Source organism: Macrobrachium rosenbergii, unplaced genomic scaffold (genome assembly GCF_040412425.1).
Source record: "Macrobrachium rosenbergii isolate ZJJX-2024 unplaced genomic scaffold, ASM4041242v1 13908, whole genome shotgun sequence".
NCBI lineage: Eukaryota > Metazoa > Arthropoda > Malacostraca > Decapoda > Palaemonidae > Macrobrachium > Macrobrachium rosenbergii.
In genome coordinates, this window is record NW_027100725.1 from 482,646 (window position 1) to 506,980 (window position 24,335).

A 24,335-nucleotide genomic window follows, 5' to 3' on the forward strand; every position below is an offset into this window, starting at 1 on the left:
GGCATATTTGTTTTGTGTTTTTTATTTGTATCCCTTTTTATTTGGGATGTTTTACCATTAATGATCCCTATCTTTAGTGGGTTTGATTAATTTTTGTTTGTTCTGTACCCATTTACTACGAGAAGTGCTGTTTAGCGTTTAGGCTACGAGCTACCCCCTCGGGCCCATTCGCTTTTTCATGACTTCATTACGAGAGTGATTTTATTATGGTAGTGATGTTTAGCGTTTAGGCTACGAGCTACCCACTCGGGCCCATTCGCCTTTTATCATGGCTTCTTCTACGGAGTGATGTTTAGCGTTTAGGCTACGAGCTACCCCCGGGCCCATTCGCTTTTTTATCGTGGCTTCAATACGAGAATGTTGTTGAGCGTTTAGGCTACGAGCTTCCCCCTCGAGCCCATTCAGCTTATTATCATGGCCTCATTATGCTTTATTTTTGTCACTCACTTCTCTTAGCCTTTGGGGATCTTATTTTCATTGGTACTGTTACGGTTTTTACTTTGTTTTCATAATTTTGTTTATTTTGTGAATTTTGTGTTCCCTTCCTGATCAAGTGCTGTCTTGCTGTTTAGGCTCGTGGTTCCCCCTCAGGCCTATTCGCTTCTTATTTTGGCTTTATTTTGCCTTGTTTTTAGACTCACTTCTCTAAGTGTATGGGAACATGATTTTCATTGTTACATTTAATTTTTGACCTTGTGCTTGGATGCTTTTGAATTTTGGAATACTTTCATTTAACTGGAGGTCGGTCATGTCCCTTCACGTCCATGTCGTGTTGGGCCTGCCTATCCTCCTACATGTACCTTACAGACAATTTTTGTTTTATGATTTTTTTTTGAGTTATTTGTAGCCTTTACCCCTCTCCTAGGCTTCCTTCCTTTACATCGCCTCAGTTAGGTTAGCCTGGGGGTTGGCTGTAACACTTTTTCCCTTCGGGGAAAAATTCGTTTAGGAGGGACGATCTCGATCTGTGCGTATGAGTTTCATGTCGGTGATCTCGTTCTGTACATGTGTGTTTTATGTCTGGTGCTTCCCTTTGTTTGGTTTTGACTTGGATATATTGCCTACGTCCACCCCTCTCCCTGTTTCGGCTTTTCACTTAGGCTAATGTTCCTAATAAGTTAAGCTGGAATAGCGAGGGTTTACCTGCGTAGCCTATCCTAGTTCAATCCTTCTTTGGGTTGTTTACCAATGGTGACCGGGAGTGCTCTCCCCACTCCTGTTCACACTTTTACCGACTATATATGTTATTTTGTGGTTTCGAGAGTCCCCTTCTCTCCTTTTTATCCTTTGCTCTCTCTCTCCCCTTGGTTTGTTTTCAAGTTTAACTTTCCAAGGCTTGAGAGCAATTATCCTATTTTATGTCGTAGCCTAAATCCCCTCCCTCTGCATTGATTGATTGTCCTTCGGTGTGTCTGAGTTGGCACTCCACCTGGACCTGGAGGTGACCAGGAGTGCTCTCCCCACTCCTGTTTACACTCCTTTTATCTTTCATTGCTCTCCTGGCCGTGAGGTTTTGCCCTTCCTCTCTTTTTCTCTCGCTCTTGTCGTGCGACACAGCTTACATAGCGAGGGATCTATGAGAATCTCTGGGCGCCCGGGAGTGCTGTCCCACCCTGGTCGCTGCTTTGGGTTACCAACCTCCTGGCCTATCCTTCCCCCTTCCTTTTACGTCGACTATTTCCCCTTCGTGGTGCTTCCTACACGTTCGCACCTCACTGTTGGGATCTCATACGAGGCCAGTTAGCGTTCTCCACCTAACTGTCTTCCGCTTTATTTACTTTCAGCGTTCCCCCTCCTTTTGCTACTACCTGTTCGGTGTTTCGTTATCTTGTTGGGCGCTCTCCTTGCTTACTGCTACGGCGGTTTTAGTGTTTAGCGGTCGGCATTTATTCCCCACCGCTATCACTTCGTTCAGGATATCCTCCTCCGGGGTTTTCCTCTCTTGGCTCGGAGTGCGCCCACTTCCGAACAGTTCATAACCTTCCCACATTTTGTTCAAACATGATCGCTTGAATGTTCCGTTGACTCTGTTTTTATGTCTATGAGTTTTGTCCTGTTAGCCCGGTTTTCTCTCCGGTTTTCTCCGGGGGTTTTCCTGGTCTGACTAGGCTTTGGCTGCTACTGTACTCTGCTCCGGCATCCGTTCCAGCATGCCTTTTTCTCATACGTTTTCGACTGGTTTTGTCAAGTGCAGGAATGCTCCGCTATCCTACAACAAACCAGCGGTCACGGAGTCTATAGCTCCCATTCCGGTGCGCAGTCTGTTTTGGATTTATAGTTTGGCACGGAAGGTTATGAAGTACGCTATGCTCTCCTCGAGCAGGCTTCTTGATGAACCCGTAGGTTTTATATATACCTGTCGGTTTCGTCTCCGCCAAACTCCGCCTCATGTGACTTATTCTTGACTCGGAAGGTTGTAAAGTGCGCTATGCTCTCTCGAGCAGGCTACTTGATGAATCCGTGGGTTTTATTTACACCAGTCGGTTTTATCGCCATAAGCGCCGCCTCCTTTGGCTTATTATTAGTCGTTTGGCACCCGGCAGGTTGCGTTATGCGCTATGCTCTCCCAAACAGGCTACCTGATGAATCCGTAGGTTTCATATATACCTGTCGGTTTTACCTCCGTCAAGCTCCGCCTCATGTGGCTTATTAATAGTCGCTCTTTCGAACTCCGTCTCCGGGCGATTCTCGTTAATCGGGTAGGTTTCATATAAACCTATCGGTTCTCCGCCTCTTGTGGCTTATTAATAAATCTTTTCGGTGTTTGGGCTCTCTCCGGGCGAGATTCTCGGTGGATCGGTAGGTTTCATATCGCCTATCGATTTCCTCCGCCAAACTCCGTTTCGGGCGAGATTCTCGGTAAATTGGTAGGTTTCATATACACCTATCGGTTTTCCTTCGCCAAACTCCGTCTTATATAAATTATTGTTAGTTGTTCCTCCGGTGTCTGGGGTTCTAATTTTCCCCCTCCTGGAGGCCGGCCGCAAATCTCGTAACTCTTTGCTTCAAAGTTAATTGTTTACGGAGAGTTTTCTGAAGACGTTGCGGCCTTCTGTCTCGTTCTCGGACCTGTGAACATCGTCCCGGGCGATAAGTAGGTGCGGGAATAATTGAGACAAGCCTTTTCCGCTTAGCTCGGAATTAGGTGAGGCAAACTTTTCCTTTAGGGGATTCGTTACCTTCTCATCCCTTTTCGACGGTTCCTGGTCTACCGTCCCTAAGGAGAAATCAGTCAAAAAAAGACCCTTTTTAAACCAAGAAGACCCGCTCCGGGGCCCCCTCAAGGACGTCTCGGATCTCTAATCCAGGTGCCATCTAATGAGTTTGGCCTCGTCTTCTGGAAAGGGACACGGCCCAAGCAAAGCAAGGCGGTTACCCCCTCCTTCCTTTGTTGAAAACTCTTTTCGGGTCTCCTTATAAGGAGCTCGTTATGAGGGTCATTGTCAACCTATTAACTAACTATCTACGTCATGGTCCATGCCTTCCCTTTCCCAGGAGCTTAAATCCCAAGAGATTAATCTCAAGGCTCATTGTCAATGGATCACCTGTTAAGTCCTGCTCCGTTCTGGAATTCTATCGTTCGGACATCTCCACCTCTTTTCCCCTCCAGTCTGGGGAATCTTGGTGCCTTCCCTTTATGCTTCCCAGCATGAAGGCACCCTCCTGTCGGGGTGTGGGCACACGGAGGTTGGTGGAAGGGCATTTCTTCCCTTCCGGTCTGGTATCCTCTTATCCGGGTTTTACCAGACTGTCAGGACGAGCATGGCATCTGTCTGGCAGGATCCATAAGTGAGCCCTCAGCTGGGGGCTGGACACATCGTCTCCCTGAGGACTCTAACGGAGTGGCAGGCGGAGAATTCCAAGTTCATGCCAGCTGTGGGGTCTTACCGTGCTCTCTTGGAGAGCCCTGTTTCTTACCCCTTGTGCTCCGAATGTAGCCCCTCTTATCAACAGGCTTGTTTTGAAAATGTGTATGAGGCATTTCGGGAGACAGATATCACAGATACATTCACAGTGAATCTTCTAACCCTGGACTACGCTTCTAATTTATTCAGCGTACAGCTCCTAAGCTTCCGGAGTCAATTTTCGGAAGCTGAAACAGGTTTTCTGTGTAAGTCAGGCTTGCCCGTTCCGCCTTGAGCTGAAAAATCTTAACGGTTTCACCTGGAGAATTAATCTTTTCCCAGGTGGGCGTTGTTATGGCCCATCTGGGGCTACTATTGTTACCAGAGCCTCCGTTCTCATGGGTGTCTACCCTACGAGCAGAAACGGTCTGATCTTGCTGGGACCTGCCTAAGTCTGGCAAGAAGTTCATGTAGTTCAAGAGCCCCTGCTCAGGCGGTGGTGCAGGCTCTTCAGGTCTCTGCCCCTAGACAGCCGTCAGCTCTCACTCCCAGCCTCCACCTCGATGTGTGCGGGTTCAGCCAACACATCAGCCCCTTGTAACGCCCCCCGTGTGTCTCTGCCTCCCCCCGGGAAAGAGATAGCAATGCCCGCCCGGGTTTTCTTTGCTTCATACGAAAACCTAGGGAAAAAATTTTCACTAGACATTTGGCAAGAGGCTCTGACCCTCGGGGTTATCATAGGAGCAGGGATGCATCCTACTCCTCTCCGAGAAATTGGGAAGGCTTTCGCTTCACGGGGAGGCAATCAAGCCGCCTCCCTGTAGTATTTCTCATATGGGTGGGAGGCTGTACCATTTTCAGGGCCACTGGAACTTCAGTTCCTGGGCCCAGAGTATAGTTATCAGGGCCGGGGTGGAGCTGGACTGTTGTTCCCCAAATCAGGTTCAATCAGCCTCCGGCCAGAGTTCTGGGGTCTTTGTGAATGGCCTGTCAGGCTTTTTCAGTCTGCCAAGGAAGTTCCCTTCCACTATTCATGCGGCAAGTCTCGGTTGCTTACAGTCTTGTGGGTTCGGATCCTACTGCGCCGTGGAGCCGTAACCACCTCTATAGACCTTTCCGACGCTTCCTTTCACATCTTGGTTGCAGAAGGTCCTATCCCTTCTTGGGATTCAGACTCGGGGAGCAGGCGTACCCCTTCAGGTTCATGCCCTCCTCAATGCGGCTCCAGAGTCTTTGCCAGTTTGAACAATACCGTAGTTCAACAGCTCCGGTATTAGGAGGCTATGCTAGCTGCATATCTAGTTGCCTGGCTCATTTGGGCACCCAGCGTCGGGGTGCCTGAGGGCGCCGGTCATTATAATCGGTTTCTAGTCTTTGGGCTTCTAAGTAACCAGGAAGGAATCCCACCTGATTCAGGAGGGTAGCCTTCCGTAGTTATGAATCCAGTGGAAGTGGAAAGAGATAGCAAGGGCATCTTATCATTTCATCATCTCAAGCATACCTCTCCCGTGCCCAAGAAAAGGTCCTGGTTTTCTCCAGTTTGCTTCAGTGACAGTTCTCCTTCTGAAGTCAAAGCTGGAGTTTATGACCAGGTATGGTGGAGTCAGGGACGTGTCTCCTTGATTCCTCCTACTTGAATAGTGGCCTCCGGCCTTGCACAACTGTCAAGTGCTTGCAAGTCAGTTCCTCTCCAGCTTTCCCCTCCGGCCTCAGTATTCCACACCGTCACCTCTCTGGCGGGTGAGGTGGTTATTTTTGGCCCAGTGGGTACATGGTACTTAGTCGGTCACGTTCCGACAGTTCCATATCAACGCTTTGGAGGGCGGTGACAGTCTTCCTGTCCTTGGAAACTCTCCCCCAAGAGGTTTCCTTTTAGGCTGGTTCTGTACAAAAACAGCAATAGTGCGCTGCGTAAACAGGTGGTTTTGGACTCGAATTGCTCCGTTCAGGTTATGGTTCATTCTTCTCCATAACCAGCAGACGCAGGTGCCTCTGTCTACCACCCTTCTCGTAGGGGGTCCAAAAAAAGTCACTGCTTTTTCCTATCCAGGGCCTCCCCCCTGGTGTCGGAATAGTCCTTAGGCGGAGCATCATTCAGGTAGTCTTGTGACCTTTTCCTGGGCCTGGAAGTAGGTCTGTTTGCAACCCAATTCAGCCACAAACTATCAAGCTGTCCCGTCTGGTATAAACTCAGCCTGCGTCAGCCCCCTCAAACTCTGATGTCCTGGCTTTGTGGTCTTTGTGAATCTTACAGTTGAGGAGGAAACTGATATTGGTCCTGTTATTACTGTTTTCCTGAAATCAGTTAAGGGATCCTACTCTACTGCAGTATGGTTCTGCAGTTAAGTAACTAGCACTCTTCACATAGTTTTCGAAGCTATAGTACTGATGCGACCGCATTGGCCTCGAGAAAGTGTTTTGTTGGAACCAGACTCACAGGCCCTTAACTTTCATCCCTAAGGTCTGTGTTCGTCTAAGAACAGTACTCCGTCCACATTTGGTTTCCTGGTCTTTGAGTAATGTATCGGAGTTAGCTTTGGTAACCAACAATCACCTTGTTCTTATCTTTCCTTGTTAAGGAAGTCCCAAAAATTTTTAATCAGCTTAGCTTCTAGTGTTAGTTTTTCCTGTACTGTCTGCCCTGTCTGGGAACCAATCAGTTTGGTTTGTCTGGCGGGAACCAATCAGTTTGGTTTCCCCTCTTCAGGGGTAGTGTTGTGAATTCCTCACCTAACTTTCTATCTACAGTTGAAGGTCCTCATTTTTGGTGGTCACCTTGGAAAGTACTCCCCCTTTTACAAGGTCTGTTTCTGTGTCCAGTTTTCTCCTTGCAGGCTTTTTAGACAGGACCTCGCAATTTTGTCAGGTCCTCTCCTTTAAAAAAGGGGGGCACTGTCATTGGGTCTGCTATTAGGCAGGAAGTATTTTCTTAATACAAGCCTATTCAGGTGCTATTCTAAGCTCATGATCTTAGACGGTGACCACTTACATTATTTTCATTACATGAACTTAGAGGACCTTACTTATGTTCAGGGTAGAATTCTCCTAGTTTTCAACGTTTCTATTTAAGTCTTTAATAGCATAAGAATGATGTTTATTTCTCTGTTACTATTTCACCGGGTGACAGGGACCCCGATCCAGAAAAAGGATTTTGACAAAGGAAAAATCTATTTCTGGAGAGGGCCCGTGTCACCAATGACCCACCCTGTTTTTCATTCTCTCCCTCCCTTGATAAACTTCATTCTAGTGAGGTGGGTGCTAACATGGAATGCGGCTAGTGTTGCCTTGTATACAGTCCGCGAGTAGTGCATGGGCTTGTATCGGCACCTCTCTCGTTGGGACTTTTGACATTGGGAATCTCTATAGGATAAGGTTCCGTGTTTTTGTAGTTCACCCTTTTCCATACACGACTCCATCTAGTGGAGCTCGCTCTGGGGGTAGTAACTCCAGCATTTCATTTAGCTTTCTCTGGTATCTAGCAACGGAATTACCTAGAAATAAGTGCTGAATGGACTATTTCACCGGGTGACACGGGCCCCTCTCCAGAAATAGATTTTTCCTTTGTCAAAATCCTTTTACTACCCTAATACAATTCCCCTTTCATTTTATTACATTTTTATTTTTATGTATTTAATATACTTTTTAAAAAGTGAGATCTCTATTTCCCGTCACCTTTCCCGTCACCTTTCCGGTCACCTACTTTCTAATGAGCACCATATTCTTTGGAGGCTTGAGTTTAAAGTCAATGGCCCCTCTGGGCTTGTTCCATATGAATAGTTTTTCTTGAAATAAAAAAAAAATTACATCATAAAGAGGTGGCAATTGCAATTAACATCTGGGCTTTTGGGATACTCAACATCTCATCTGAACAGCTCATCTGCATTCCTTGAATAGGAAGGATGCAAGTCCCCAGACTGTTCCTGGATTAGTCTGGGCTATGAACATCCTACGAAATGGTGAGGTTGGCTGTGAAGAAGAAATAGTTAACTTGACAGATAAGAACAGGCACAGCCAGGGCTTTCACATATATAGTTATGGTCATGGTGTCATCTAAGGGAAGGAACTACACTGTCAGGAACAGAAAAGAATAATGTACTATGTCACACTTGGGAGGTATCTTGAGTGAACACCAGGCAAGAAAAGCATTGATGAGTGAAGCTGAAATTCTTTTCCTAATCGCTCAAGGCCACAGCAGGGAAGTGGTAGTCCTTAATCCAGATGCTGCATCTACATAAGAGCTCTGAAGATGAAGTCTTGGAAGGCTAGCTGCAGATCAGATTGTCCCTGCTGCTTAGGGTCCCTGGACCAGATGTGCGATCTTTCCACCTGGACCAGATGACGTGCACTCTTTCCACCTAAGTTGTAGGTGCCCCTTACTGATGAAGCAGTGTTTGAATTAAAAACTTATACTACAGCAACTGGAACTGGTGTATATGTAGTTTAAGAGAATGTGTGGGTGTACAGTGAAATAGATAAGGATGTTCTCTGATAGTGTATAAGAATAGTTCCTCAAACATTCCAAACTATACTCATAATTTAGACCTGATTCTTTAGGACTTTAGGTAAATTTTTGTTAGGCAGTTTGATATTGCAGAAATATTTTGTGAAAGCAAAATATTTTGCAAGTGCTTGGGTAAGTCATTTTTGGTGAATGGTATCACTGCTGTAAGGTAAAGTATATCCTTTACCTTGCGAAAGTTAACCTAGACAATGGCATGTTGCACATTGAGTTTTGGTTAGTCTTGCATGTTAAGAAAAGTTTACTTTTCAAGTGCATATGAGCATGCACTCGCTCAGTGTATTTTGAAATCTTGGTAGGAAATACTGAAGTGGCAGTGAGCGAGTTGCCATGATAGAAAGCAGTCTTGTGTGATTCAGTTCCTTGTGTAAGCAGCTTCAGTTTGTCTAAGCAGCTTTGCTTGGAAGTTTGTCTTAATTGGCAATTTGGGAAGTCTTGTTTTTGTCTGTTCATATTTACTGACTGCATATTTAAAATGTTCCTGTAGGTGGCTAATGCAGTCAGAACCTCACATTTGCACTGTAGACATTAAGGGTGTTTTCAGTTATACCCTGTAGCTTCAAAAATTTTAGCTCCACCTTTTTCATTTGTGTTAAATGGCTGAAAGTGCCCTAGTCCTTGGTGTGAAGGCCTAAAATTCATAGAATATGCAGTTGGTAAGTATATTATGTAATTGGCTATTTTAGAGATGGATTAGTCTCCTTTTATAACAAGGTGGGGGAGGCAGGGGAGGTAGTTAAGCTTTTTCACCAAACCTTTTAATTGCACAGGTAGTACAAAGGCTGCCAACTGATGGTTCCCACATCTGCAGAGGGGTCACTGGGCTCTTCAGGATTAAACACTGTTACATGGAGGTCAGGTCTGAGGAGGAGGGAAGTACTGCCCTACTATGGTGGTGCCCTGCCCTTGGGATAGTGTCAGCAGAGCATCATAACCCACCCTCTGGGATGGCAAAGCAGACACTGGGGCAATGTCAGCAGAGCAGCACAAATCTTCCCTCCCTGATGACATAAACTGAGCAGCACATATTTTCTTTCTGCACAGTGGTACTCTGCTCCACTTCGTTAGAGAGCTGCTGTGATAATGCCTCCCACCAAATTAGTTAGCTTCCATATATGAAAGTTTGTTTGTATCCCCACAGGAACAACTGTAAAGGTTTTGAAGCAATTTGTATTTTTCCTAAGTATACAAACTGTAGCCTTGCATGTTCAAGGTAACTTTCCTCATCTGCCCCCCTCTATTTCCCTTCAGTTTTTTTTTAATACAATCTGGGAGATAATGGGTAGTCAGTTGTGAGCATGGGCATCCTGTCCCCTATCAACTGGGTACCCTTTAGTCAGTGCATACCTAGAAAAGATGCAAAAAATACAAGTTGCCTAAAAAATTTTACAGGTGAAAACTTTTGCAAACCAAGGTTCTTTCTAAAGAAAACTTCATTTTGCCAGTCCATTCCTTTTAATGGTTCTTTCTAAATTTCCTTTCTAAAGGTCAGTTTAATGCCTAAGTACATGTAACATGTTTGCCTGTCTTCTAAATTTCCTAAGTTACTGTGGATTAACTTAAAATACTGTAGCTATTTATTTTACAGGTCCTAGAGAGCAGTTAAATCAGAATAGTGCTTATTTGGATGGCTCTGTTATTTATGGTTCAAGGAAGGAAATTACAGACTCGCTTAGACAATTAAAAGATGGACTCTTAAAGATGCAGGTAAGGTTTGAGTTTTGGCATGTGCAAAATATGTTTTTGATACTAATTTTGATTGACACTGACTTTTTATTAATATTTTAATCTTAATTTCATTAAAGTGGTTTCAACCCACTTTTTGAGTTATGAAAATAATCCATTAAATGTCAGTTGTTTTTAACCTACCAGTAGTTTAATCAAATAAATCAAAGTACCAGGAGATAGGCATACTGGAGTTACATTGATACTTGGGCTAATATAGTGACACATCTCCATTGTGGCATTAATAACCTAATTTTGCTAGACTATTTAGGGTCTTGTCCTCACTGATGAGAGATTCCTTCTCCCTTATATCATTGTCCTTGAAAATGGTTGATGGTTATAGGGGACAGAAGCTTGAAGTTGATTTGGGTTACCTTTCCCTTCGTATACTGTCTTTCCTTTTGACGTTTTAGTGATTAGTGGAAATGTTACTACTGGAATTCCTGGTATTCTCAGGAACATTTTTGGTGTTTGTTTGTTGCATTTTAACCCTTAAACGCCTACTGGACGTATCATACATCGACTAAAATTCTGTTGGGTGCCAAGTGGATGTAACTGCACTAAAATAAGTCGACTTCAAAAAATTTCAACCTTGGTCAACTTTTGACTCGACCGAAATGGTAGAAAAACGCAATTGTAAGCTAAAACTCTTACATTCTAGTAATAATATTCAATCATGTACCTTCATTTTGCAACAATTTGGAAGTCTCTAGCACTATTTCGATTTATGGTGAAGTTTTAAAAAAATTTTCAACCTAAATTTTTTCTTGCTTGGCGAAAATTTCAGAAATTCTTGTCATTTTGTCGTAATTTTTGCAATGTTCTATATTAATGCCGTTACATAAAGTTTTATATTTGAAAATGTGCGCAATTTCATGTAAGTACAGCAAAATACAACCCATGGTTGTAGCTTTTATCAGTTTGGAAATATTTTCATAAAAACCAGATAACTTACCAAAATTTCAACCTTGGGTCAATTTGACTCGACCGAAATGGTAAAAAAACGCAATTGTAGCTAAAACTCTTAAATTCTAGTAATATTCAATCATTTACCTTCATTTTGCAACCAATTGGAAGTCTAGCACAATATTTCGATTTATGGTGAATTTTTGTAAACCTTTTCCATTAATCCGGGTTTGTAGAAATTCTTTAAATCACGTTGTCACTAATGTTTGCACCATTTTATATTAGTCGTTACGTTAAGTTTTATATACATTGGAATGTGTGCAATTTCATGTAGAATACAACAGAAAATAACTCATGGTTGTAGCTTTTATCAGTTTTGAAATATTTTCATATCAGATAACTGCCAAAATTTCAACCTTTGGTCAACTTTAACTCGACCGAAATGGTAAAAAAGTACTGTATTAAAAGCTAGATCTCTTACATTCTAGTAATATTCAATCATGTACCTTCATTTTGCAATAAACTAAGTCTCTAGCACAATATTTCAATTTATGGTGAATTTCTGAAAAAAAAAAAAAAAAAAAAAAATTTACCATTTGGATTTGCTGCTTGAGACAAACTTCGCGGGACATCTCGGAAATTCTTTCGTCACGTTGTCGTAATATTTGCAGAGTTTTATATTAGTTGTTTGACATAGTTTTATATATGAAAATGTGCGCAATTTCATGTACAATACAACAGAAAATAACTCATGGTTGTAGCTTTTTATCAGTTTTGAAATATTTTCATATAAATCACGATAGAAAAATTTGACTTTCGGTCAACTTTAACTCGACCGAAATGGTCGAAAACTGCAATTGTAATAGCTAAAACACTTAGTCTATGTAATATTCAATCAATTAGCTTAATTTTTCAACAAACAACAAGTCTCTAGCACAATATTTCGATTTATGGTGAATTTTGAAAAAACTTTTTTACGTTTTACTGTTCATGCATCATTTTTGATATTTTCTGTGTTGCTTTGATCATTTTACAATTATACACCAAAATCATCGCAATTTAGTTATGAATGAGAAAGAAAAAACAAAATAACCTTTAGCTTTGCACCGTTTTGCTCATAGCCCAGATTTGTATAAAATTATATTAATTTAATTTTTGTGCTGTCATTTCAATATTTATATTTTTCCATTTCTGATGGTTGCATACTAAACTTTGACAATTACAAAAATTTGGCACCAAAAATGAACTCTTAATCTTAAAAACTAAGCGTGCTGTGATTTTTTGAAAACTTTTTGAGTACAAAGCTACTTGTCTTACATATCAGCCTTTTCCATACAGGAGACATTTTTGTAAATAGAACTCGGCATTTATATTTGGTTAATAACCCTATGGCTGAGGCTAGGTTTTTATATAGAGGACAATTTAAAATAGCCAGTAACATTTGGAATAGTGTTCTTATGAGTTCTACCAAATGATAGAGGGTAACTGCACTAAAAATAAGCTAAGTCTTCTATAAAGTTTTGCCTCTTTTAAAGTAATTCATTATTGCTCACCTCTGGCACTAAACTGAAGGGGACTAGATTCAAAGGAATATTGTAAGTAAATATACCCGTAATGAAGTATGACAAATTTTAAGGCTTAATGAACAAAAACCATATTTGGTATTTGGTAAACTTGGGATGTTGGCTATGAGAAAATAACCCGAAGATGTGGAATGGTTGTCTCTGGTGGAAGTCTGTAGATAAAAGCTTAATTTCAACCTAAATTTTTTTCTTGCTAGCAGTAATCCAGGACCCCATTGTTTAATATTCTGCAGTGAAGTTGTAATGGCCAGTATTAATGAAGCAAACTGTACCAAAACATGAGTAGCAGGAGTAAATTGTGGTAAAAGGGCCATAAATTTGTAGCTATGGCTATATATTTTTCTGTACAGCTTTGCACCAGCTTTATATTAAGTCTGATAGTGCAGTTTCACTTTTACTGAGTGGAGAAATTTGGGTGGATTTTGAACTAAATTGAGTGGTTATAATCTCCATATGGCAGAGGAACTGTAAATTTTTCTTCTGACCCTAAGTGCTTTTAACATAAGAGACAATGGCATTTACAGTACTGTAGTAATTTAGTTTCAGAGGTACTAATTTCTTTATTAATCTGGTTTGTACAGTTTGCTTTAAGGGCCAGAATGTCACTAGAACTTTGACTAGAATTTTGTCTGTTAATTCTGAATGTAAATTTTCTAGGTTACATTGGAAGGCAAAATCTTGTTACCTGGCGAGGAAAATCCTGATGATGGTTGTAATGTTCATGACAAGTATGCTGATGGATTTTTCTGCTTTAGAGCTGGTAAGTTTTTAATGCTTTGGTGATTCCACTGAAGTTTGTTCTTTAAGGTATTCAGTACAGTACTGTATTTTTAAACTAGTTCATTTTTCTGAATAGAAATTTTCTATTTGTAGGTTTCTTAATCTAGTTGCATTGCCTTCTTGTTTTTTAGTTTTATTTTTCTCTTGACGTCTAAACTTCTGAGCCTCAAAGTATCCAGGCATGCCCTGTGATTGTAAAATATACTATTTGTGGATCTTGCTGCTTGAGCAAACCTTTACCACTGGGACAGTACAGCTGTGGTCGGCTTAGACGAGACCTCAAAATACTGCTTGCTGTGGTAATCATAGTTAAGTCTTATGTTGTTTGAAGTGCTTAGCTTTAATTGAAAATTATTTTTTAGGTGATGGGCGTGTCAATGAACAAATACTTTTGGTATTTATGCAAACTGTTTGGGCCCGTGAACACAATAGGATAGCGACAGTCTTAAAGGAGTTCCACCAGGACTGGGATGATGAGAAATTATTCCAAGAAACACGAAGGATTGTAATTGCTGAACTGCAGCATGTTACATACAATGAGTTTCTTCCAGCTGTTTTAGGTAAGGATAGTTCATAAGCTGTTAAGTGTGGGCAGTATTATGCTGCTTGTGAGAATTTGAATAGAACTGTTTTTACTTTTAACTGTTTTTACTGGTAGTTTTTATTTTAATCTGTATTGCAGGTAATGTGTTAATGGAAACATTAAAGTTAAAACCTCTCAGTGGTAATCAATACACATCAGATTATGATGAGACACTGGATGCTGCAATAGCTAATTCTTTTGCAACTGCTGCATATAGATATGGACATAGTCAGATCTCTGTGAGTAATTTAATTTTAATTTAATTTTAAGTTTTAGTTTATCTTGAATGCTGAACCGTTCATTCAGTTTTGTCGCTTACTTTTCACTTTCTAAGTTTGACATTACTATGAATTTGAGCACCTAAACTGGTGAGGTAAATGTCTGGTGTGTTTGAGATTTAGAAGTTTCATGAGTACAAAGCTACTTGTCTTACATATCAGTGGTTTTCCAAAGGAAAATGTTTAATTATAACCAGTAATTTATATTTGGATTTGTAATGTATGTTGTGGTAAATTTTCTGTGATTTTTTAATTTTTACGCCTGTTTAACCTGTTTTAACTTATATTGCAGTATTTCAAAGCCAGTGGTGTAGATGATTTTTGGTCTTTGAATTTAAGTTTAATACTGTCAAATTATTTATTGTAGATTAAACATGACATTATATAAATCATGTATAGGTACACAATGTAAGGTATAGTATATAGAGTAAAAAATACACTAATTAGAATATCAGGTGGCATTGAAAGTTAATTTTACAAATGGGATTCCTGCTTTTTCCTGGTAATACTCAAGGGCCCCTTTCTCCCCCTCATGTTGAAAAATTTGGTTGGTTGACCCCTTAAAACTAGTACATGAGCTCTTGGAGGCTGAGGAAGCTCTTTCCCTGTTGTCATAAGCACTCTCAGGAGAGGGTGGTTTTTCAGAATGTGTGCCTAATTTGGTACTTTTAACGTGTATGGTCGACCTCAAAAATCCAGCATCCCATTTTTGGAATTGGCTATTAGTTCTTGAGCAGCTATAAGGGTGGTGCCACAATTTCAGATTTTAGATTTTATTCTGATTCTGGAACTGAAGCTTGCTCCTGTAAATATACAGGCAGTTTTTCCAATGAAAGCATTGTGAAACTCAAAAATATACAGCATACAAACTGTACAGCATAGAAAAGAACAGTAATTTGCTTATGTGCTAGTGTATCTTCTGATGTAGTGTATCAGGCGTTTGTTAAAATGTCCAAAAACATTTCATCATATACATCGTGTACAATGTATTTTCAGTTTTTTACTGTTTTTCTTTCTGTGCTTGTCTAGGTTTTGATACCATTGATGGTGCATGTTACATCAGAGTTGGACTTGTATAAGAACTCATCACTCTTATAATTAAGAACCACTTACTGCTGTGTGCAAGACACTGGTGTAAACTATAGCAAATACTGACAAATGGAGAAATAGCTGTTTGCTGATGTCAGTTACCATACTTACACATTAAGGGTTGTTAGTTATTAGCTTGTTAAAAATTTGCTGCTTTTTAAGTGACCTCCATAAATTCTTTATCCATCCTTCACTCATGGAGGAACATATTATGAGAGTATGCCTCTAAATGTATGGTTGTAGCTGTGGATACTTTATAATGGGGCCTTATGGCATAGGCACTCTCCTTAACCTCATTAGTGCATGTCAAATTCTGATCTCCAACCTTCATCATTTTTCATTTTTCAGCACTTCAAAGTTAGTTTACAGGGAAAATCTAAAAATCTGCTGCCTTTATTACTTTAAACACTCTTGATTGATTACACTGACATATCCATTTGCATAAGTCAAAAAAATAGTGTTAAGAATAATTTTAGTAAATCTGTGCTGTATGGCAGTGTAAAACTGCTCATGCATCACAGTACAGCTGTACTGTACTGTCATATTGTACAGTATTATAATTTATACATATCAAACATGCCATTTGCATTCTGCTTATGTTTACATTCTTGAAATTATCAGCTGATTGTGTTTTACAAACATCACAGCCATTTGTTGCTGAATGAAGCTGAATGAAATTCATTTCGGAGATTCATTTTATACGTAAATTACCAGAGTTTAAAAATGCAACTTAAAGTATTTATAAATAGGAGTAAATAGATTAAGTAAAACTGTGATATCACTAGTATCAGGTGTTGCTCTTGGCTCATCCAAAACATTTTGTGGCCTGCACACTTTCTTCAAATGACTGTTTCTGCCTTATGATTGAAGGGATTTGCCTCACATTTTTACCACCTATTCTACAACTAATAGTGAAAGTTCTCTCTTGAGGAAATTTGTAAATTTGACGTTCATTATTTTGCCATTGAAAAAATCTTCAAAAATGCAATAAAAAAGTTGCTCTAAAAAATTTTCCCGATAACGCATAGTTATACTACACTGTAAAAGTTTCGTTGAACTTGGTTAAGTCTTGGTTAAGTTTTTGGAATGGCAAAACAAAAAAATACTTGAAAGTTTTGGACATCTTGGCAAAAGTTAAAATCATTATAACCCATTTTCCTGGTGCTACTGGACATCTTGAGTGAGTTACCCTATCATTATAACCCATTTTCCCTGGTGCTACTACTGGAGAAAATGGGATATTCTAGTTGGTGACAATTATTTTTGCACCAGTTATTGATACTTTCCTACAGCAATTTTGCAATTTGTTGTTCAGTGCCTTACAAGCGATTAACAAAATTCTGTGCCAATCTAAAAATTTTTTTTAGTACTGTTTAGCAATGCTTAAAGATGTTAACTGTCCAAGACAGTCTATAACTCACTTGGACCTATCCAGAATTAGTCAGACTTGTTTTTTGGCCAGTGCCATACAAGCAATGAACAGATTTCTGTGAATCAATCTAAACATATTTTTTTTCCAGCCATAACACTTCAAGATGTTTTATACACAACTGTCCAAAACAGTCTATAACTCACTTGGACCTATCAAGAATTAGTCAGTCTTTTTAACAATTTGTTCAGTGCCATACAAGCAATGAATAAAATTTTCAATAAACCATTTTAAAAACATTTTTTAGCATTAATGTTGCAGGATAATTCCTCGAATTTCAGTGGTTGGCATGCCCCTTAAGCTCCATAGCAAAGGTACAAGCATTTCTGGAGAGAAGCTTACAGAGCAGGCCAGGATTTTGCTTAGGAACTAAACTAACGAGTTTCTGGAGAGAAGCTTACAGAGCAGGCCAGGATTTTGCTTAGGAACTAACCTAACGAGTTTCTGGAGAAAAGCTTACGGAGCAGAGCAGGATTTTGCTTAGGAACTAACCAAACGAATGAGTGATTATTCATAAGCTTTGTTCTCCTTTTGATAGCAGCACTGTGGAATGACTTAACTGTTTACACAGGTGTTTTGTTGGGAGTGATTTCTAAAATCCAGAATTTCTGGTCTGGCAGTGGCTGGGTCCCAAGGTTGCCAGTTTTTTGAGGTTGGACTGTATTGTATAATGAATGTTAGTCTTATCTGTAAGAAATGGGTGAGAAATCCATAGTCTTGCATGTTTTGAGGGGGCAAAAGAGAAGAACATTTTGGTCTGTCCAGTTTTCATCATGACTACTGATGCAGTTTTGACAATGAATGAAACTAGAGCATACTGATCTATGGTTGCATGAGTTAAAATCCTTGCATAAATTGTTTCTAAGGAGAGCTGTTTCTGCTATGGCTTACAAATTTAGACTTTGGGTAGTGGTTTGTCCTTGTGGAAACTGTTTTCTGACAATAAGTTTACTCGCTCCCTTTCAGCTAGGGAAGATTAGTATTGAGTCGGAGGATTATGTAATGGCCTAAACCTAACCAGGAAGTATCTTGCTAGTTTCAAAATATTGATTAAACAGGTAGTAGGTCTTGTAAATTTAGTTGTACTGCATTGTATGTGACTTGTAATCAGTTTTTTATAAACCACCACAATCAATGTGATTTCAGGATTTCATACAAAGAATTAACATTTATGGTGTGGTCGAGACTGCACATACATCATCAATGTTCTTCAACCCATTCACCATGTATGAAAATGAAGCTGTTGAAGATCTTGGTAGAGGAAGTACATCCTACAGAGCTCGGAAGGTTGATGCTTATTTCACTGAAGAGGTAAAAATACAGGATTTTTCCATTGACTGTAGTATTAAGTTAATTTAAATCTAAATGCACAGCATATCAAAAATTATAGTCGTAAACCATTAAAGTTAAAAGTTCTAATCAGATATTTTGTGAATATCTTGATTAATGCATGTTTAAATCCAGCTACTTACTTCATTATGGTGATATGCCTATTTTCCAGTGTTGCCTTCTGCATTTTGTGAACTGCCTATGAAGACCAGATTATTAACTGACCTTGGTAGTTTTTACAAGAAGTATTAAAGTTTTAGGGGTTTTTAGTACTTTGCATGATTTTTTTGTTTACATGATAATTTTCAAATGCCTAAACTTAATGGAACAATTAAGTACCATGATGACTTACTATATTACCATTGTATACAAATCTGCAAGTTTATATTCAATAGTGCACAGGTATTGCTGTATGTAAAGTGTAGTTAACAGTATCTGTGTAATTAGTCCCCATATAATTTGATTTTATAATAGCAAATCTAAGTGTTAATCGTATAGCAAACCTGTCCAACTGCATGCTCTTGGGCTGTGATCCCATGTATTGAGGGTGTGTTAAACTTGGAAACAAGCAAGATTTTTTTTTATAGGTAGCTGGCAAGCTGTTCAAGGGGTCTGGTAAATTTGGTTTAGATTTGGTAGCACTCAACATTCAAAGAGGAAGAGACCATGGTTTACCTGGATATGTTCACTGGAAGTCACTTTGTGGTGCAGTAGTATCCCAATTTACTGATCTGTCATCAGTTATGGATAAGGAAGTTATTGATTCTCTTCAGGAAGTTTACAGGTAAATTTAGTGATGAAGCTTTCTTTTATGAATTCCTAATAGTTGACTAATAGGTAATTCTAAATTGGGTTAGAACCGGTGTATCATAATACCAGTACTGTTTTAACTTTCAGTGACCTGGAAGATGTAGATTTATACATAGGAGGGGTTTCAGAGCGCCCTTTCCTCGATGGCATACTGGGACCCACTTTTAGCTGCATAATTGCTGACCAGTTTTTAAGAATGAAAAGAGGAGATAGATTTTGGTATGAATATAAAGACAGCCCTGGTGCTTTCACTAAAAGTAAGTACAGTATTAAGTTTGATAATTACAAAATGTTTTCTGTGCATTGAGTTTTCTTTGTATAAGTTTTTCTAGGCCCTGGATTAGTTAGTAAAGTGTGTAAAGTGTTTTAAGTTTCATAAATCACTTGGACTGGCTGTAATAATTTAGCAGTGGAAATTTCATTTTGTCTAGATTGTCATACTACGTATAAATTTGTAATGCCCCACAAAGTACAAATTTGTAATGCATGTAATGCATTAAGTATTTGACAAATTAGAATAGTTGTTACTCAAAAACTTAGAAGGCTAACAAACTGGGTTATTTTTGCTATTGAAGGCAAACTGTGCAATGACAGAATATTAAGATATGCCAAGTGTTTCACGTTATAGGTTATATTTGTGCTGTGTGGAGATTATGGAAGTTGAGGTAGCTCTATACATTTAAGGTACATCAATGGAAAAAATATTAGAAAAAATATTAGTGAGGTAAACTCCATCCTGAATTTATTGGGCAGTTTCATGAAAAGCATTAAAAATTGTACATTTAAGGAGTACATATGAGTAATTTACAAAGTATTTTAGCTAATTTGAGATAAACAGTGAGTTCTTTACTTTCAGAATATTTGGAGTAGTTTACTTTGCCTTAGTATGTTTCAGATTTTTAAATTCAGTTTTTTAGGACTTATAGAACTGAATAATTAAGAAAACTGAATAATTAAGAACTCTTAGAAGTCCCTAGTGTCCATGAGGACATGTTTTTGTGAAGCTGGTATAATTTGTATGTGCTTTTAAGGTGGCCATAGTCCTTCAGTGGTGAGGCACTTATTAGATGAGAGTAATTAAATTGTCTTAATGAGGCAGTGATTATGTAAAGGACTCCTTGATGAAAATAGTTGAAAAGTCACAGTACAAGGGGTTGGCAGTGTTTCATTCCAATAAGTTCAGTTAATGATATTTAAGATCCAGAAGATCCAGAACAGACTCAAAGCCCTTCAGTATGAACTTGTCATTGAGGTTTGCTGCTAATATGTAAATGGCATCCAAAATCTTGAGTAGGTCACATTAGCCTCGTACAGCTGCTTTATTAAACACAGCAGTGCTCACTGCTAAGTACTGCAAATGGACAGCATTGATCACAGTGTTTAGTGGGATTTACAAAAGTTGGGTTTTAGTTAAATATGAATAAGATTTCATAATTGCTTAAAAGCAATAGGTAGTCCTTCAGTGATATTTACTGGTATGTAATGTAAATGTTGCTGTAGCAATGTGTGAGGGTTTAGGTGTTGATGCACATGAAAAAATTTCTTGGTAAGTTCCTCATAAATCTGAGATACCATGACTTTCAAACCATAAATTTTGAGTTTAACGAAGTTGTCATGCTTTTTGAACATCAGCAACACTGCTGTTGTTTGCTTTTAAAATACTCTCCACTGTTTGCTTTCATTAAAATCCTCTCCAAGCTGATCTGTGGATCAGGTTTTGAGATTCAAATTTGAGGATTTCTTGGGAATTTGTCTTTACCATTATTTTGTAGAGACTGCATGAGACATGGCTCCTTAGTTTTAGCAAAGGCAGTTACTATGGTTCTTTTTTCATGGCTTGGAAAATTGTATTAGTTCCTAAATGATTTTCATGTATCTTTTCATCTGGAAGAGACCTACTGAAACTTTCCAGTGACTGAGAAATTTTTTTTCTTAAATTGTTGGCTCTGATTTGTTTCAAGTTTGTCTGCAATCAACTTTAGCTGCATAATCCTCAAGCCATAAGCTGACAGTTGGGTTGAAAGTTTGCTGTTTCTTCACCATATCTCTCTCTCTCTCTCTCTCTCTCTCTCTCTCTCTCTCTCTCTCTCTCTCTCTCTCTCTCTCTCTCTCTCTCTCTCATATAATCTAAAGTATAAAAAACATGTGGAAAATAACCAAACTTGATTTAGTTACCTATGACTGGGAACTACTGTATGTAAAATAGCCTTTTTATTAAACTATTAAAAACACTGCCCTTTATGCATGGAGTATTCTTCCACTCATGCCTTGGACTGGCTCTTTACTGACTAGAAAGAGTGGTATCCAGGTGTAGATGGAGGAAGAATGCCCACTCACCCAAGACAATTCTCATTGTTTGGGCCCCATTGTTGCAGACTTTCATGCATTCAGTATTCTTACAGGTGTTGGTTGTTTCCTTTGCACGAAACTTGTGCCTTTGTGAATTATCAATCCTGGCTGGAAATGCTAGTGTGTTTTGAAAATTGTTTTTGTCTGGATAACAGACAAGACCAACTTCATCTTATGTAGAGGTCTCCCATTTAAGTTTTTCCTGGTAACATAGGTTTAAATGAAGGGTTGAATAGTAGCAGTCTCATTCTAACTTTATACTAATATTGGTTTAATGTATGGTTAGTGTGCTAATGATCTACAGCATGTCTGGCATATTGTCAGCTACAAGACAGCAGTTAGGGAGGTGATTTATTAAGACTCTCATTGGCACTTTTAAGGGCAGTTCAACTGGAGGAAATTGGTTCAACGCATGAAATGTGCTCTTGCTTGAAACTGGATTAGTGTGATCTCTTCTCACTTTGGTATGGTTGGGCAGACATGAACCCATCCTCCTTTGAGTAAAATAAATAGTTCCCTCTTGTTTACCACTTTTGAAATACTGGGGGGTGGGGGGTAAGGTAAGTGAAAGTTCTCCCTTCCCCCTCCAGTGCCACAGAGGGTAACCCCTACAGGCAGGTCCAGGGAGCAGAACCATTTTTGTAAATTAGCTTTGGAACAGCTAGAGCTTATGACTTTATTGTCCTAACTTTTCTCTGGACTTGCATGACTGCTTCTCAATGGGGCAGAATTGTTAGAAGCCATTTAATAATTTCCTGGTCTAATGACAATTCCTGTTAGGGAAGAATAAGGAATGAGGAGTTAGAGGTTTGACCTCTTCCCTATGGAGATTGTTACAAACTCTAGTAAATACTGTAGTCTTTTTGATGGGTATGGCTATTAACCCATCAGAGAAGAGACTTCCTACCTTTGAGAATTCAAGGGTAGGTACTTCGTACCCATTCTTCTTGACTGGGTAGTATCTCTACTTTTCCTAAGGTGGAATAGTTTACTAAGTAATGTTATTTTGGACTGGCAACAACCTTTTCCCAGGAATATTGGTTTCTGCATTTGGCTCAGCTTAGGTTCCTTGAAGGGTTTTCTTTTGTCTTGGTTCAAGTTAAATTAGCACCTTTAACCCTCTAAGAGTGACAGGCATCTTGTGTATAAAAATGGCAAAAATCTTCTGGTGCATATCATATGGTAATCCTTATTTTTTGCCGTATTTGAAAGAATTTTGCAGGAACGTCACTTGAATGGGCCATAAATGACTTTGTAACATGGCAACACACCCTAGCTCAGAATACAAGGGGGATTAGGCTAGGCTGACCTTAGATTTCATGGGGATTGTACTAATCTCCATGTCCCAGTACGTCTTGTACAGTATGCATTTGCCCACAAATATGCTCTGGGATTGCTGTTGGTTTTAGTTATAATTTACAACAGTATGTCAGTTGTAATTTTAATTTTGCAGAGTACAAAAATATAAAAACATTTAACTGACTAAAAGATAAATCTCCCTGTCCCAGGACATATTGTAAATTTGTCCATAAATATACTTTGGGACTGTTGCTGATTTTAGTTTGTGAGCTGTAATTATTTTTCCAATTAAAGTAAAGACCTGTATAACTACTAAAATTTATAGTATGTTACTAGTCTTAGAAAACATGTTCTGCATAGGGTTGGAAATATTTACCTTCCACTTCCCATGGAAGGTACAGAAAATTAATTTTTTTCTTGTAGATGTGCATTTTCATATCTTCTTTCCAGTGATTTTTAAAAATTGGCTGACCGTAGTTGCCCAGTCTTGGGGTATTAAAGAATATTAAAGAATAGCCTGGCCTGTGAGAGTTCAGGCCATGACTCTTTCAGGGAACTGCTACTATGAGTATCAAGAGTGAATCTGTGCTTCGAACTTTATGCTCAGTTTGCAGACTTTCCTTCCTACCGAGCAGTCAGGGTCTTTTTCAGTATGTGATGTAAAGGCCAGGACTTTGAGTTTTTAGTCTTTATCTAATTTGTTAGCCAACATCTCTGGAACTTCAGCCTCAAGTGACTTCTGTTCTTAGCACTTTGATCACCACAAGGCATTTTTAAAGACAATTTTTCTGTCAGTCTCTTCACCTTTTATGTTCTTGACTGGTTTTAGCATATGATGCACAAGTGTCTTGGCTTGCCATATTACTCTGTTTTCGGTAGGGTGGAGATTGCTCTCATACCATCATTCCTTGGTAGGAATGGCAGCTTCTGTCTTCTCTTGACAAGATCATTTTCCTAATTTTTTTTTCCTCTGAGTCTTTGGAGATTGGTTGAGATACATTTTTACCAGCCTGCACTTTTCTGCACTGTCTGAACTAAACCACTCTTGCAAGTTTAGTGTTACTGTCACTGGGACAAATTAGCTCTAGAAAGTTTTCTAAATTCTTTTGGCTTTTTCTTGTTCTCCATCTTGGACTTTGTGACAGAAGTAAATTTGTTCCAAACCCAGGGTTCAAGAATTACTAGATTATTCCTCTTCAATAATTCATTGGAGAGCCAGACAACATAGATTCCTTCTCTTCAGTAATTCATTGAAGAGCATAATGTTGTGAGGGCTCATTCATGCCCTAAATGTTAACTTCAGAAGGATGAACCTCAGACCATAGTGCATGTGCAATTTTGAGAGTACAGGATGTTGCAAGGTGGTGGTAATGAGACTCCAGTCTCCTGGCTAGAGGTGGTAATCCTCAGTCTGAGTCCCTTGGCATTTTAGAGGACCCTCTAACTTGTCGACAAGCTCATGACAGAAGGCACACTAGGCCCCCCTTCTCTCCTTCAGAAGAACTTTTTGGTCCAAGAGGAATGGATGTGACAGTTTAAAACCACCAGCTTGGATGTTACCCACAAGTCCCTTTTTAATTTTTTGTTGGAGCATGTGGTGAAAGTTACTTCCTAGAACAGTTTAAGTACCCCACAGCTATTAGAGCTTTGACCAGAGTACACGGCTCCTGAAGGAGAGGTGGCTTATGTACAGACCCATCCTTTCTCCCACAACCCATACATGTGGACATTTGGTCCTTGATATAAGCTGGACCTGAATGAGCACAGGTGACAGACACTTGTCAGTGTTCTACTAATCAAAATGCAAGCCC

General features: G+C 39.4%; 1 protein-coding gene across 1 annotated transcript in view; it reads left to right on the forward strand.

The window, feature by feature from the left end:
- Nucleotides 1–19,133, forward strand: part of LOC136837998 (peroxinectin A-like) — a gene marked incomplete at its 3' end in the record, with an annotated part of 28,569 nt that extends 9,436 nt beyond the window's left edge. Inside the window, 7 exon segments of the mRNA XM_067102861.1 lie at nt 9,953–10,071; nt 13,236–13,338; nt 13,721–13,918; nt 14,041–14,180; nt 17,884–18,048; nt 18,654–18,850; nt 18,964–19,133. Coding sequence (XP_066958962.1) covers nt 9,953–10,071; nt 13,236–13,338; nt 13,721–13,918; nt 14,041–14,180; nt 17,884–18,048; nt 18,654–18,850; nt 18,964–19,133 — 1,092 coding nt within the window.
- Nucleotides 19,134–24,335: the final 5,202 nt, after the last annotated feature.